We start from the raw sequence: 16,093 nt of genomic DNA, 5'->3' as shown, positions 1-16,093 counted from the left end.
TACTTCAACAAAGCCACACCTACCCCAGCATGGCCACACCCACTCCAAAAAGGCCACACCCACTCCAACAAGGCCATGCCAGCAAGTAGTGCCACTCCCTCTTGACCAAGCACTGGAACACATGGAGGCCATTCCTATTCACACTATCCTAGCAAGTAACTCAATCTCAGCCTCATGTGGGAGTTGGCTCTCCTTCACACAAGATAATTAGTTTATAACGAGAAAGGGCACACCTTCACTCACAGTTTTGGAGTTACCAGTTGCAAACCATTGCTTTGGCCAACTGATGAGATAGACAATTAACGACAGGGGTTTGGGACAACATGTGCAAGAAGAGGCCAAGGTCCTTTAATTCTCTTTAAAGATGCCCCCAACAATCTAATGCTACAGGTTCTGACCCTGCCAATGGCAGCGCTCTATGGAGCAAATGTTTAACACACAGGCCATTTGGGGATATTCCTCCACACCATGGCACTTCTATACTACAGATCCTTCCAAGACTTGAGCAGGATAACACATGTAAAATGTCAACTGCTCCGTATGTAGTGTATGTTTACACTGTTGAAGCAAGTATTTTAAGAGATGCAGCTAACAAAATTATATCCTCATCAAAGAAATATCAAATAGGAAAATACTTGTACCAAATTAGACCATGAGTACTAATATCACTAACATGTAAATGGTCATTTGAAGCATCAGCAAAATGGAAATGAACAGACAATAATATGAAATGGGGAAGAAATAATTTCCTAAAGCCAACAAGCATATGATCTGACAGAGACATAACTTTGCAAGTTGGCCATCACTTCTCTAATTGCAGAGCTTCGAAGTGAGCAAAGAAACAGGTTTTAGAGTTCGGAAATGAGGGGGGAAATGGAGTGCCTGTAATATCCCAATTGTCCACAGTGACTCTTCCTCCAACAGATCGCTCGCTGCCACAGTCTCGCTACTCTCTCATTACCTGGCAGTGCTCCTGTTATCTGTGATGCTCTATGGCAGGGCCTCAGGGAAAAGAGAACTGTCCTGCAGATCCTACAGGACCTTAGCCCATGCCCCTAACCCTTTCCAAAATAACCAGTCTTAGCTTCATTATGAATTTGCTCAAATAACTATTCTATTTTTCACTGATACCTAGTTAAAATGGGTTAACACACACACACTTTATAATTTTAATTTTCTTCTCTGTACTTTTTATTTCCTATAAGACACTGTATTGTTTTTATAATGACAAAAATCCTAAGTAGAAACTGGAATAGATGATCTCTTGGCTGACTTTGCATTTCATGATATTTATAATATACTAAAAATACACAGTAATTCAATAAAACACTTTCAAATCCTATGCCAGGGCAACTGGCAAACTAACCCAAAATGCCATTGTTTGAGTACATATTTCAAAGATGATTAAAGAATATGAAATGAAAGAATAAAAATGCACAGTAGAGATGAGGAAAAAGACACCAGGAGTTGAAGGATAGTCTCGGCTTAATAAAGAAAATCTACATAAGAACCAGTCTCAAACAAAACAGAACAGATGCAGGACGGAGAACCAGAGAAATGAATAGTGCATGCACTTGCATTCACACACACACACACACACACACACACACACACACACACACACACACACACAAGCCAAACAAAAACCAAAAGCAAACTCAACATACAAAGAGAAGGCTAACTGCTCCCCTGCCCCCGTCCCAATAAACTCAAAGAAGCAAAAGTATCTCAGAATCAAAACACTGGAACAGAAGTCTTTCAGATAAATCTTGGTATGGTGGAAAGAGAAATGCTAAACAACAATGTTTTCCAGAATCTTCCATTACAGGTAGATATAAAAAGATAGTGAGATAGAGAGAAAGAGGAGTTGGAGGAAGAAGAAAACGACTATGAAACACTGTGAGAAACCTGGAGACTATCCAGAACTAAAAAGAAATGGCTGTGGCCATTCAATTCCACCTATTTGAAAATGTTTACCGTGAAGGACCACATGAAATACATCAACCACAAAAGGATTGTTGGTAACGTAGAGTAGGGCTGAGATGGGAAAGAGGTGCTAACAACAACTCAGTGATAAAATACCACCACCAAAGCAGCTTGGGGAGAAAAGGGTTTATTCGGCTTACACTTCTACATAACCATTCACCACCGAAGGAGGCCAGGACAGGAACTCCAAGGGCAGCAGCCTAGAGGCAGAAACTGATGAGGCCATGGAGTGTGCTGCTTACTGTCCAGTGGCTTGCTCTGGCCACTTTGTTACAGAAAGCTTTCCACATAGTGATGTCAAGCCAAATGGACAACCATGAGGAAGGTTACAACTTTATAGGCCAAAGGTATCATCTGAAAGAAGCCTAGGCCTGCATTTTTTTTTTAATTTAATGAATGGAGTTTAAATACACCCTGGCAGTGGTTTTATTCAATTTGATAAACAAGTCAAACAATAGAGAGGCAAAATTGTTTTAAGGTAAACTTCTGGACCTTTTAAGTGGCATTGGTGTATGTACACTTGTCACCATTTCTATCTATAACACATAATGATGCCAACTTCTCTGAGCCTAAGATGCCCAGAAAGCAAAGGCAAGGATTTGTGTGACGGAAAGTGTTAGATATGAACTTAAGGAATGGGAATGAGGGACTGCAAACAGTGAAACACAGGGGAGACAGGACAAAACAGGGCATCCTCTGGAAATGGTCCTGTGGCCACACAAGCGCTGAGAAGCTGAATAGCCAAGTCTCTTTTGTGCCCTTTATCTCCTGGCTTCCGCTCTCCACTGATTGACTGTCACAAGGGGTATTAAACCTCACAATCTCAGGTGTGCTCCCCCCACCACAACCCCCTCATGTCCCGCACCAGATTCCAGGACCTCAGAGCTAGGAAAGCCCTGGAGACAAGAGGACTACCCCATTATGAAGCCAAAGGAAACAGCATGGCTAAGTGTGGCCAAGGGAGGGACGGAGGGAGGGAGAGAGGGAGGGACGAGGCCAAAAGAAATCAGTAAGTGACACCAGTTCACTTTTCTAGGACTTCACTAAAAAAATAAAATAAAAATCAGTTCACAGACAGGTTTAGTGGCCATAAAAGAGCAACACAGACTCTCTGCCTGCATGAAACACTGTCCACTTGGGGTTTCCTTGAGATTTGAGAGTTCTTTATATAATCCTAACACAGCACATTATTAGTATATAACTGGAAAACTTCCCTTACATGTTGCCTTTCCATACTCATAATAACATGATAAAGGAAAATGAATTTTTAATTTTGACAATGTCCAATTACCGACTTGCTCCCTCCTGGTGACTATCAAGAAGCATCTGTCTCACCTAAAGCTTCAAATATTTTCTGGGTTTGTTCCAGATTTTGGAGTTTTGGCTTTTATACTGTACTTATTACCCATTCTGAGTTCATCGTTTTGTGTGTGTCAGAGGTCAGCCTTCGGCACACAGACTCCGACTGTCTCCGCATCGCTGTGTGAGAAGGCTGCCCTTGCTGTAGCTGTTCTGTGTGCACCTTGTTGAGCACAGGTCTTTGAGTCTGTTCTGCACTGTGCATTCCCCGGAGCTATTGTCTACTATTCTGACACCAGATTATCTGCCGCAAAGAGGATCTCTAAGTCCTTACGTCTGATGTTGTTATTTCTTCCCCCAGTTCTTTAGAGTTGTCTATCAACATCTTTTGTGTTTTGATATGATTTTAAAATAGTTATCAGTGCCTCCAGGAATACATAGGACTTGTCATTGGGCTTTTATGGAGCTCACAGGTCAATTAGGAGAGAACTGACATCTTTGTAAGACTGAATTCTCCAACTCACAGCCTCGGTTCCCTCTGTCCACTAAGAATTTGAGAAAACGTGCTGGCACGTCAGCAGAGATGCATGGACGTCACGCTCATGGACACATGTTTCACCGTTAGTCATGAAGAAAATGAAAACAAAACACATGGAAGACACCACTCAATGTCCACCTAGGCGACTAAAATGGAGGCAACTCAACAGAGCAAGGGTCAGCGAGGCAGCAGCTAAGCAGGAAGTCCTGAGCACCGATGGTAAAGGGTAGAGCAACATAACACTGAGAAGCACTTTAAGAGTTTCCGAAGAAGGTAAAGCTATAACTCCTGCAGGGTCCAGCCACCTTTCTCCTAAACAAGCACTCAACAGATGTGAGAACATATACTTACCCAATGGCATGCTAACTATTTAGAGAAGATTTGTTTTTATATGTAAAAAATGTGTGTGTGTGGAAACGGAGAGGGAGTTCCTAGTCTCAACTGATAGAAGTACAACACAATTCTTGAGCCTTGGGGACATCATGGACGAGGGGGTGGGGGTAGAAGGCTTGTAAGGGCAGAGGATCCAGAAGTCTGCTATGAGATTGTGTCTCCTAGAAATGGCAGGGAAGTTATACCCGCAGCACCTCACAACATGGCTGCCTAAGCATGATCTGAGCAAGGATGGCGCCAGCAGACATGCTAATACGGAAGGCAGAGATCTCAGCAGGGACGCATGCGCACAAAGAGAACCACAGGTGACTTTGTTCAGAGATTGCGGAAGAGTTTTCCCTGGAGACAAGTTCCTGACTGGTTATGCAACAGCAAGTGCTCAGCCCTGAAATGGGAGGTGTTGGAAGGAGCCCACAGGGGAGGGCTTGGAGGGGGGGGAGATGAAGGGGGAAATGACGTAATTATAGTTCACTAAAATAAAAAGATTTCAATTGTATGTATGGCTATGGACACACTCGTGTGGAAATGCAAAGGAATGTGCGGATTAGAGGCTGGCCGTGAGTGCCAATCCTCATTCTGAACCCTGTTTGAGACAAGGTCTCATTCTTGGTTTTCCGCTGTGCTTGCCAGGTTAGAACACTGGGCTTGCACGTGCTTCCCCTGTGTGCCCAGTTTTGATGTGGGCTCTGGGAATTTGAACTTAGGTCCTCATGCTCGAAAGGCAAGCACCTTTAGCCAGGGAGCCACTTCCCCAGCCTAACGGCCTAGGCAACTGTTGAAAACCTGTGTCCATGCACAAGTTAGTGACAGCATGTGCTATGTCCATAAACACCTCACAGTAACGAGGCAGGAGCTGGACGGCACGCTGCAGGGTGCTGAACGTCGTCAAAGCTCTCACACGGAGGAAAGAAGCCCCCACAGGAAAACACAAAGGGGAAGGAGAGGTGTGAAAATAGCAGATCTGTTCGTTATCTTGAGAACAGAGAAGATTTCATGGGTGATCATTTGTCAAAACTCACCCAATTGTACACTTTACATTGCTCCACTTATTTGTCAGTTACAGCTCAACTACATCACTCACTGGACAGTGACAGATCGAGCAGTACTTTTTGCACTGTTTTCCTTAACAACTAAAAACTTAGGCAAAAATATCAATACTCTTTACAGCTAAGAAAAGCAAAAGAATAACTGGTTCACATGTATACACCCATGGAGATAACAAGATCTTATCAAATACATAGGACGCACATTGGAGAAGGAAGGATATACATACATGGGAATTAAGATACTGGCTCTTGCCCCATAGCTGTTATTAAGTCATGTTAAACTATGAAAGCACTTAAGCCTTAAAGTGTGAACACTGACAGTCTCAAAGTGCAGGGCTCATTATCTTTAAAAGCGTTTTGTTACTTTTCTAATACCTGAAGAGAAGCAATAACAGCAGTCACTTCAGCAGATCTCAGAGTGTAACGTCTTCCTCTTAAGCGCTATTATTTCCAGTATTTTAATAATGTTCACATAGTCCTGGAATGTGAGCTTTTGTGCTCTGATGACACTTAAATTAATAGCATCATTTTCTAGTACTTGCAACAGTTGCTTCTCATTCTGGTTTGTGTGTGTGTGTATATATATATATGTGTGTGTGTGTGTGTGTGTGTGTGTGTGTGTGTGTGTGTGTGTGTGTGTGTATGTGTGTGTGTGTCAATCTCTCTCTCTCTCTCTCTCTCTCTCTCTCTCTCTCTCTCTCTCTCTCTCTCACCCCTCCTTCCTCTCTCTCTATGTATTTCTCTATAACACTGGCAGTTAAACCCTCTAACAACCATTTTTATCTTTGCGAGATTCAAAAGACTTGCATAGCGTATGAAAACATGAAGAGATTAAACTTTAGAAATTTAATTTTAATGTTGACTGCAATATTTCCAATCAGGTACCTTTAAAGAAATCTACATATCCAGTTCATTTGAATTTAGTTGCATTTCCAATAAGGTCCTCACCTGTATCTGTAGTTACATCTGTGACTGAATCTAGTCAACCCCATGTCTCCTGTTAAGTCCTGTACTGTTATTATTTCAACTGCAAAATTTGCGCCCATTTTCTATTTGCACGAAGGAGCTATAGGCCACCAGGGATAAAAGAAGCAAAATCACCTCATGTTTGAGAGGACAGCCAAATCAATTTTACTAAAAAAAAGAAACTCTGTCAAGCTCATGTTGAAAATAAGAAGGCACTTTTAATATTGCTGTTAGCTAACTATACTATATACTACTAAACAAAACAACAACAAACATTTGAGTTAATTAGTAAAAAAAAAAAAAAAGAAAATCCAAAAAACCAAAAAGCAAGCCAGTCTATCTTTGTATGTGTGAAATAGTGTAGTATACGTGTATACATGTGTGTGGACACATGTGGAGGCCAGAGGCCAATCCTGGGTGTCTTCTTATCACCCTACACCTCATTCTTTTGAGAGCAGGTCTGAGCTTAGACATCCCAATCAGCCAGACGGGCTGGGCAACAGGATCCAAGGATCTGCCTGACGCTGCCTCATACATTAGTGTCATACACAAATACCACCATGCTTAACCTTTACACAGTGCTGGGAATTCAAGCAGCTCCTCAGGCTTGTGTACTACACATTACTAATGGAACAACCTCCACAGCCCAGTCTAACTTTCTTTTATAGTGTTAATACCTTGACAAAGAAAAATCTAGCTATGTAAAACTTTTTCTTATGCATACCAAATTCTTGTGCATAAAATTTTTAAAAAGGAAGGAAGGAAGGAAGGAAGGAAGGAAGGAAGGAAGAAAGAAAGAAAGAAAGAAGGAAAGAAAGAAAGAAAGAACGGACTACCAGGAAGAACAGCAGTGCATGCTGGTTGCTAACCTTGCTCGCACAGCCTGAGACAAGGCACTAAGCGCGTTGACGGCATTTAAACATGCACACTGTTCTGTTGCCTCTCCTGTCACCTCCTTTAGTTCTGCTTCCCTCTCTGTCTGCCTATTGAGCTACTTTAGCTTTTAATATTCAATTTCTAACTCACAAAAAAGGAAAAAAAGAAAGAGCACAGGAGGTATTTCGTAGCAGGAGTACTAGTGTCTCTCACACGTTTAATAACTGATCACCAATCTGTTTCCAACCTGCTAGATCTTTATCTTCAAACTGAGAGTTTATTTTCCAAAACGCTGTATTAATGTGCTTTCATAAAACACCAATACTTAGTGTATGTGCGAAAATGTACAACGTGCTGGTGGAGGTCAGAGGACAACCTGTGAAAGTCTGTTCTCTCCTTTAACTACATGAGTCCTGGAGATTGAACTCAGGCCCAACTCACCAGGCTTGGTGGCAAGTGGGCTAATCTTCTGACTCATATCATTAGACCTGAAAGAATGATTTAGGACATACAATATTCCCATGAATAAGTATACTAATATGCACAACCATTTTAAATTAGTCCCAAGACATGGAAAGGAAGGGAGAGAAGGAAAGGGTAGTGGCAGCAAATATGAGTAAAATACATACACATATGGAAATACCATTATGAAAATCATTATTTTGTATGCCCACTAAAAAATAATTTATGTAATAGATACGGTATATAAACTTACTAGAAAGGATCCTTTACAGAAACAAACTATGATAGAGGATGTTAATAAATTATATATGTACTTCACTGATATTAGCTATAATAATCTCTTCTTTTCCAATAGTATTTTGAAACATAAATCATAACACTAAGAAGCCATTTGGAATCTGATATAGTTTTTCTTTTACTTGAGGTACCTGTTATGTATAAATATTTTATCAATTTATGGTAAATATTAGGTTAAATAACAGCAATATGTTAGCCAATAAAAAGCAAGATGCTTACCTTTTGTCCATGTTCAAGTAAATTATATATTTAGTTACCTTTCACATCCACACAGCTCGCTAAGACTGTGGCATTTCTTGTTCTTTATCCATATATCATTCTGGAATGTCCTACAATTCTGAAAACCTTGAGAACCCTTAATGCAACTGTAACTCAACATACAAGCTACCACTGCAGAGATATACAATGCACATAGACATGGCAGATCTTCCTTTCTCTGAGCTCTATGGTAAGAGCTCACTATGTACAAATGTTTTACATTTGTGTCTGTAGTGGATGTAAACATATTTTTGTTTTGATCCCTAGTGTGGGATGTGAAACAGATTTATGTGAGGGTGTGTGGTGTTTATCCTCTGGAACCAGACTTTTGAGAGGACACGTGATGTTTGTCCACTAGAAGAGGAACTGCCTCTTGCAGGAACATGGTCTTTGCCAACTGATAAATATCCTAGTATGATATATATGTATATGAGCACAAAACCAGATGCTTGGCTTTTTGGTTTTGACATCACTTCCTATCCTTTGGTTGTTCATCAATCCGCTTCGAGATGTTCGTAGAGAGAAACGCTCGAGAGAACACTTTGAGGCTCTGGTTCTGGCTGCTGCTCTGGGTTCCAGCTGCTGCAGTTACAGACACTTCTGCTGAATTGCTGGCTGGCAGTTTAATGGGTCTGCCGGAATCTTGACTATGAAGAGTGGAATTGCTTCAAGGAATTGAGTCTAAAAAGGTCTATACTCCTGCCCCCATCAGTCTCTTTTCTCTGCTCTCTAGAGTAGGTGGGTTACAAAGGAGGTACAGGCATTAAAGAACCTCACGTAAGGTAGGTTTGTAAAAATTCAAAGCCTACATGTGTTACCCTTGACAATTCAAAAAGACTTTTGTTCACATCTTCAAGTTTTGTTATATGCAGGCTATATGCAGATGGAGTGCCGGAAAGGATTTGATCCAGCCTACGAGACTCTGGTTTATTATGGAGATTCCTGTGAAGATCACTAATCTAGTCTGGTTTACTAAAAGAAGCAGGTATAGCATTTCAGATGTGCCTTAAGGTGCCAAGAAGGCATCCTATCAACAGCCTGGCACATCATACAAGTCTCTATGGGTCTCCATTCACAGAAGACTTTTATTATTACACAGAACTATCTCATGTACACAGACCCCACATTTCCTACTAAGTTTAAGCTAACTTTGATCACTTTGGAAATCAATAACAATTTTCCCTAATATAAAAGTCAAAGGTATCCATCTGTTCTCTAAAGTCACCTACCCACAGATGAGGGGGCAGCCATATCATAGGTCTTGGTGACTGTGTTAAATGAAAAATAACTATACCCAACCACTCATTGCTTATCTCTGCATAGTATAAATAATGACATAAACACCGAATATCAGTAATATCTTATAATGCAATTATTTGGTTACGATCAAGACATTAGGAAGTATGTTTGGGGTATGCAGGCGGGTTAAAACTAACAAGCAAACAACATTAAAAACCAGCCAGTTTGCTTTCCACAGTATAAAATTACAGACAATGCCTAAAATGAACAAACAGTAATACATTTGTGAACACATAATATCATGAATTATAATACTACCACAGTTTGAATGCCAAACGTCCTTGCAAAGGCAAAGCCTTTAATAATGTTTCCCAGAATGGTGGTACTGGACAGCAGTAGAAATTCTAAAGAGGGTGGACCTGGTAAGACGTCTTAGGCCACTGAGAGTCACTGTCTCAAGAGGCGTGGGTCCTTTCTTCTTCTTTTTCTCATCTTGCTAAGCCACATATTCCCACTAAAATGAGATGCCGCTGGACCAGACACTTAAAGTAATGGATCCTATGGGAGCACAGACTCTTATTTCCAAGACTTTGGCCAAACCAAATCCCTGTGTTTTCAAATGATGATCTCAGACATTCCCTGCAGTGATAGGGGAACTGAGGAACACAAATACTAAAAGGGCGTACTAATAATTTAAATAAGATGACACTGGAGAAAGAGAAGTAAGTAGGAAAGAAGGTAGAGAATGCTACTTTACCTAAAACAGAAAAAATATGAAATGATACCTTGAATCCTAACTCAGAACTATTCAAGTTAACTTTTATTTTGGTAGATGATTTAAGTAACAGTTTATCCACACTACGATAAAATGCAATGGCAGAGATTATATTTAAAACTGCGACACAAATCTTTACCTACTAAGGGGAAAGTTAAACAAAGATGCAGAACACCTGGATGAAGAAGAGAAGCCACTGCTGTAAGGACCTAATGAAACAGATAGGTAGCAGGTGAGTGCTGTGAACCTGCAGGCTTTGTTTCATGGACATATGCCAACCCTATTATGAAGAAAGCTCCCAAGATCCTAAGGATTATTTGAATAAATACACATTTTGCTATTGGTATTTTAGAAAAGGAAAGCACAGTTCTACACTGTACAGAAAGACGTATATGGTCACTATAATTTTTCTAATCTTTCTTCTTTGCATTCTCCCTACTCTCCCTGTTTTTCATTTAAGGCCTGGTATTTTTTAAATAGATGATATTGAAAAAGAAAAGAAGAAAGGCAGCTAACAGGCAATTAAGACCCCATGACTCCAACACTGTACTTTTTCTATCACATTACAGAATTTTAAAAATGGATTTTCTTTGCTTTTATCTTTTATTTGTAATACTACCAATGACAACAATAATACTGCGAAGAAAGCAAAAGTACACATAACTAACTTAGGAGTAAAGGAAAATCCGGTTCTGTGAATTTTCTGACCAAATCAACAAAGGAATGACGGCAGCAACACAGCCCAATGGCGTAGAACTCCCATGGGTTTCTTGGAGGACAGTGTGCTCCGTGGGCCTTGATGAGGTTGTGCTGCTTTAACAGAGTATATTTCCCTGAACATCTCTGAAGAAGGAGAGCTCATGTATGAATGAGCTTAAGTAAAAGGCAGGCAAGAGACTTGCATAAGATTATACAGTTTAAGGGCCAAGTGTAGCAGCTCGCCACTGACTGACGAGCTATGCTCGAGACGCTGAGGCTGAAGGCTTGCCTTAAGCTTCAGGACACTGGAATACATAGTAAGTTCCAAGACAGCCTGGGCTACATTGTCCCTGTCTCAAAACAAACCAAACCAAACCAAAACAAAATGAAACAAAAAATGGTGGAGAGTAGACGGAAGTGAGATGCCCAGTTGCTGGCCTGCAGCTGTGAGGAAAGGACCACGCTCCCTGCTGCGCAATAGGACTCCTTTAATTACACTCTTCAGTCATCGGAGGATCGCCTGTCAGAGCTTTATCACTAGTTTCACTCTTCTTCTTCCATGGCACTGTCCCAGGGGGATCAGATTTCGCCATGGCAGGAAATACCCAGGCCACTGCTTACTGCATCTGATCAAATCTAAATATTCCAATTGCCTGTGGCAAGGTTACTTCCCCAAACCTGCACTTAATGGCACATTTTTCAGGTAGAAAACAGCCTGTGACCTGGACAAAATGACTTTCATTTTGACTTTCATTTTGTCCTAAATACCTGACATTAGCACATTCAAATCTATCCCTTGGCAATATTGACATATATGGCCTGTGTATAAAATCTTAAAGGTGACACATTTCATAGCACATGTGATATGAGGGAGATATAATGTTGTTACACGCTATACTGGTATCTACAAGGGGGATTTACTGAGTAAACAAAACCAGCATCTGAAAGGATCCAGACCCTGAGTCTGAGAAGCGCTTTGTGTGTGTCTCTGGCACACAGCGCCACAGCAATAGGAACAGAAGCCTTGCCCTTGCTGCTGATTTCTTACGACACTGAATGTCTCCTCAGAGCCAGAGTACACTGGCTGCTGCTGATCATGCTGTGAGACACCTGCACTGGTACTAGGCCTGTCATGCCGCACAGAGCCCTGCCATCCTCAGCCCGACACTGTGCACGTTATAATTACTCATCCAAATGAGTATGTCAGAGCAGCAGCAGCAGACCTCTCATCAGAGCAAAAGACAAATACATCAAAACATTATCAACTCAGCAGGCAGACGGGGACCATAAGGAAAACCACCCATTTCTAGTATGGATGCCACAGAGCCATGTCTGCTATGCCACAAAGGGAAAGGAAATGAAGATCTTGCAAGTTTAAAGTCAGGGGACACTGAAGCCAAAGAAGAAATGTACAGAAGCAGACAAAGACTTAGTGAAATCAGGAAGCAGGGTTTTCTTACTGCTACACAATAACAGTAATGCCTGTGCTGCTTGAGAGCCACAACTGTTTAAAAATTATTTTTAAAAAAGAAAAAAATAGAAAAGACCCCTAAAAATGTAGGAGCAGAGCCAGTCCACGAAGAACGACCACACACAATGTCACCTCACCTCACTTCGTCCTTTCCAGATACAAGTTAGTGTTGCCAATGCTTTAACATTGAAAAGACGCAGGGTTCATATTTTATCACCAAAAGCTTTATGACACAGGTAGATATTTAAATGCAAACAAAGACTTTTGAAACTTTCTCAATTTTAATTCCATGTATTGCATTAATAAAAACCAGACTGATACAGATGAAGCTATTGTCAAACTGCATGCACATACATAATGTGGACAAAAGTCAGTTCAGATAGTTCTAGAATACTTGAATATAAACAAAAGACACAGATTTTCCTTGACAGGCAGAAAAAAAAAAAAGCAAAACCATTTTAACTGATATATGTGACCACTCTGAAAGTCTGACAAACTATTTAATACACAGAGTTAAAACAGACTCCATGAAAAGATGTCCGTGTTCTATGAAACCAACAAAACAATATGATCGATGCATATCATTTTTAAAATACCTCGACTAGGCAAAGATTATGAATACAGCAATGATTCTCAATTCTTGGTAAGAATTAAAGGCAACTATGATCAAAATAAAAAACAATGATGTAAGAATGTGTGCCTGGATGTCAGTACAGACTTACACAACCATTTTGGGAAGGCAAGCTGGCAGTATTTAGTAACCTCAGAGGCATCATATTCCTTATAGCAGTTATAGGAGCAGTCCGTACAGAAATCCTCACAACTGTGCACTGGGAGGCACAGGCACGTTCTGCTGCAGGCTGATAATAAGACACTGTCGCTACCTTTACCAACAGGGCAGCGAGTGAATTAACTAACTGATGAACATCTAAATACACAGCACCTTAAAGAGCAGATGCACACAACAGATGAGTCCGGAGACACTGGAAATACGGCATAAGAATACGTATGAAAGCTGGGCGGTAGTGGCACACGCCTTTAATCCCAGCACTTGGGAGGCAGAGGCAGGTGGATCTCTGTGAGTTCGAGGCCAGCCTGGTCTACAAAGTGAGTCCAGGAGAGTCAAGGCTACACAGAGAAACCCTGTCTCGAAAAACCAAAAACCAAAACAAAACAAAACAAAAGAATACATATGAATAGCATACTTAGAATTTAATGGAAAGAGACTCCTGTTTAGAAAACTAAGGACACACAGAGGAAATGGAGCCCAGAAAAAGGAGCAGGGACAGTGAACCCCCAAGAACACTGTATTTCTAACAGAAAGCAAGGGCACTATTGTACAGCTAAAGCAAATGTGACAAAATAGTGTCTGTCAAGTGTGAACGGTGGGTTACAAGGAGTCAATGATTCTAGAACTTGTTAAGAATTTGCAATGTATTCTACAGATTTTAAAAGCACAATACCCCAGTTACTGCCAGTTAATCCTGTTTCCTTGGAGCTACTACAAAAAGCCATTTGAGAGTCAGATCTGAAGTTCTCGTGGGCAGTATTATACTAGCCCCATGCTCTCAGGCTGAGGCTTGCACTTCTAGCACACAGGAGCTCCAAACATAAACCGCTCGCAAGGCCTTTTCCTTTACTTGGCATGTCGTATCAATTTCCAAAAGAAGAGATGGGATGTTTTTAAAAGAAGAAAATGAGAAAAATGACTTAAAATGTCAGATTGACTATCTGAAGCCTCAAAAATCTAAGCCCTCTTCAGCACATTAAAACTAATGCATGAGCAGGTGAGATGGCTCTGTGGGCAAAGTGCTTGCCACTCAAGGCCGACAACCAGCATTCAACGCCGGAACCCACATGGCAATGGAAGGAACCAACTTCCAGAGTGGTTCACTATCTCCACAAGTGCACCACCATGCACACAAGTGCATGCACACAACACATACAATAATAACGGAGACCTTCGCAATATCATTTATAACCATTCATGTACAATTTTAAACATAAAACATTTATATAAATTTTAAAGTTCAGAACAAAGACAAAGATGGCGTCTATTTAGAGGCCCCTTGTAAGGCATCATGATGCACTGTTTTCTCTCCGATCTATAACCAGAGGTGCCTTCTCCTAGGTACATTCAACTACCAAAGTGACCTGGTGCAAAGGAGGACAGTGTCATAATGAGACTGTTCTTTGAACTTCAACACTGTCCTCCTTTGATTTTTTAAGGGTATTTTAGTACTAATATCACCTTCTAAGCATACAACATCAGTTTACAGCACGAGTCTAAAGACGTCATCTCTATCAATATACAAGGAAACTGAATTAACCAAAGTAGAGTAAGACCAGACAGGAAAACAGAGTGCCATCAGCAGGCTTCACATTTCATTCCCCTCTTAGACAGGCTATATGACGTCATCAGTATTAATTTTAGCAGCTTTCTATTTGCATCCACTGCTTTCCAAAGACCTTTTTAAGATTTAAATTTAACAAACAATGGACATCAGTAGACCTATATGTTTGCCATAAGAGATCTAGACAGCGTGTGTCTGCCTGCTTATGTGTGCATTTAGAGAGAAAAGGTAGACAATAACTTTTGGAAAATATAAATTATCACAGGAAGATTTATATATAAATGCATTAAAAAACCAAACAATTTTCACCCTAAAACAATCACTCAACTAAAAAGAATACACTTCTTAATTATCTAAAATAAACTTATTTACCTGTGGTGTCCAGGAAACAGAAAATGGAACAGGGAAGTCCACAACACAATCTGGTGGCTCCACAGGGTACTGCAATAAAGCATGAAATAGTCATTCCTGTTTGTGTGTGACAACCTGCCATGAGGCATTTCAGAGAAACTAGGTACCATAGGAAAGGCACTGGAACTACAAACATATTGATGTAACACTTATTATATATCCCAGACAGACAGACAGACACATACTATAAATACCCTGTCATAGTGACACCGGGAGCTGACTAGCAGCACCCTATGCTTGAGGTGATGTGGGGGTTCCAAAACCTGCTAAGTAGCCAGCAGTGACCTGAGTCAGTATCAGTGTCCCTGCCATGACCTGATGACAGACCAAAAGCTACATGTCAGTTTTTCTTTAAACAGAGAGAATTCAATTGTAGTTTAATTCCTCTGGTTATAAATTTCATCTCAACTAGTTTCACTAACCAACTAAGTAGACCGTGTATGCTACAATAACCAAGAAGCACACGCCATGCCTGAATGCAACTGTTAACTTAAATGTGGCTTCCCATAATAAGCGTCTACTTGCATCAAGAAGAAAAAAAATAAAAAGAAAAAGAATAAAAGAAGAAGAAATAATGAAATGCCTTCTGCCTCACAAGAGAAAAATAAAACTTTTTTAACCAAGTTTTAACCAAGAAAAAAATTTAAGATTGGTAAAACTATTAGAAAATTAATTACTTGGTTATATAAAAAGAAATGATCGTCGTAAGAACAAATCAGGTTTCTAAGTTACCAATGATACAAAAGTTTTTTTAAATTAAATTTCTTATTAGATAATTATATCTCAAGATCAATTAAAATACAATCTAGAATCTTCAAAGTCATTTATAATTAAAAATACCCATTATTTGCCATTAAAAAGCTAAATTCCTTAAAAGAAAATGAGTTTTAAGAAGTTTCCTATAACAAGCTATTTTAAGTTCCAGCCTTTACTTTTTTTAGTATCTCATTTTTCATTTCTTTATTGGGTAAATGTCACAGGAATGGAATGAAGAGTGAGAGGAAGAGGAGATGTAGCTTTAAC

At 40.2% G+C, this 16,093-nt stretch overlaps 1 protein-coding gene across 2 annotated transcripts in view; it reads right to left on the bottom strand.

Moving 5' to 3' along the window:
* The window catches only part of FANCL (FA complementation group L), a 66,716-nt gene that overhangs the window by 13,957 nt on the left and 36,666 nt on the right, over positions 1–16,093 (bottom strand). For both annotated transcript variants that reach the window (XM_084799579.1, XM_084799580.1), the window contains one exon: positions 15,032–15,100. In XM_084799579.1, the coding sequence (XP_084655705.1) occupies positions 15,032–15,100 (69 nt within the window). The remainder of the gene's footprint in view (positions 1–15,031; positions 15,101–16,093) is intronic.

This window comes from Acomys minous (genome assembly GCF_964271855.1).
Source record: "Acomys minous genome assembly, chromosome: 10".
Lineage (NCBI taxonomy): Eukaryota > Metazoa > Chordata > Mammalia > Rodentia > Muridae > Acomys > Acomys minous.
This window is presented reverse-complemented; position numbering and strand designations above follow the sequence as displayed.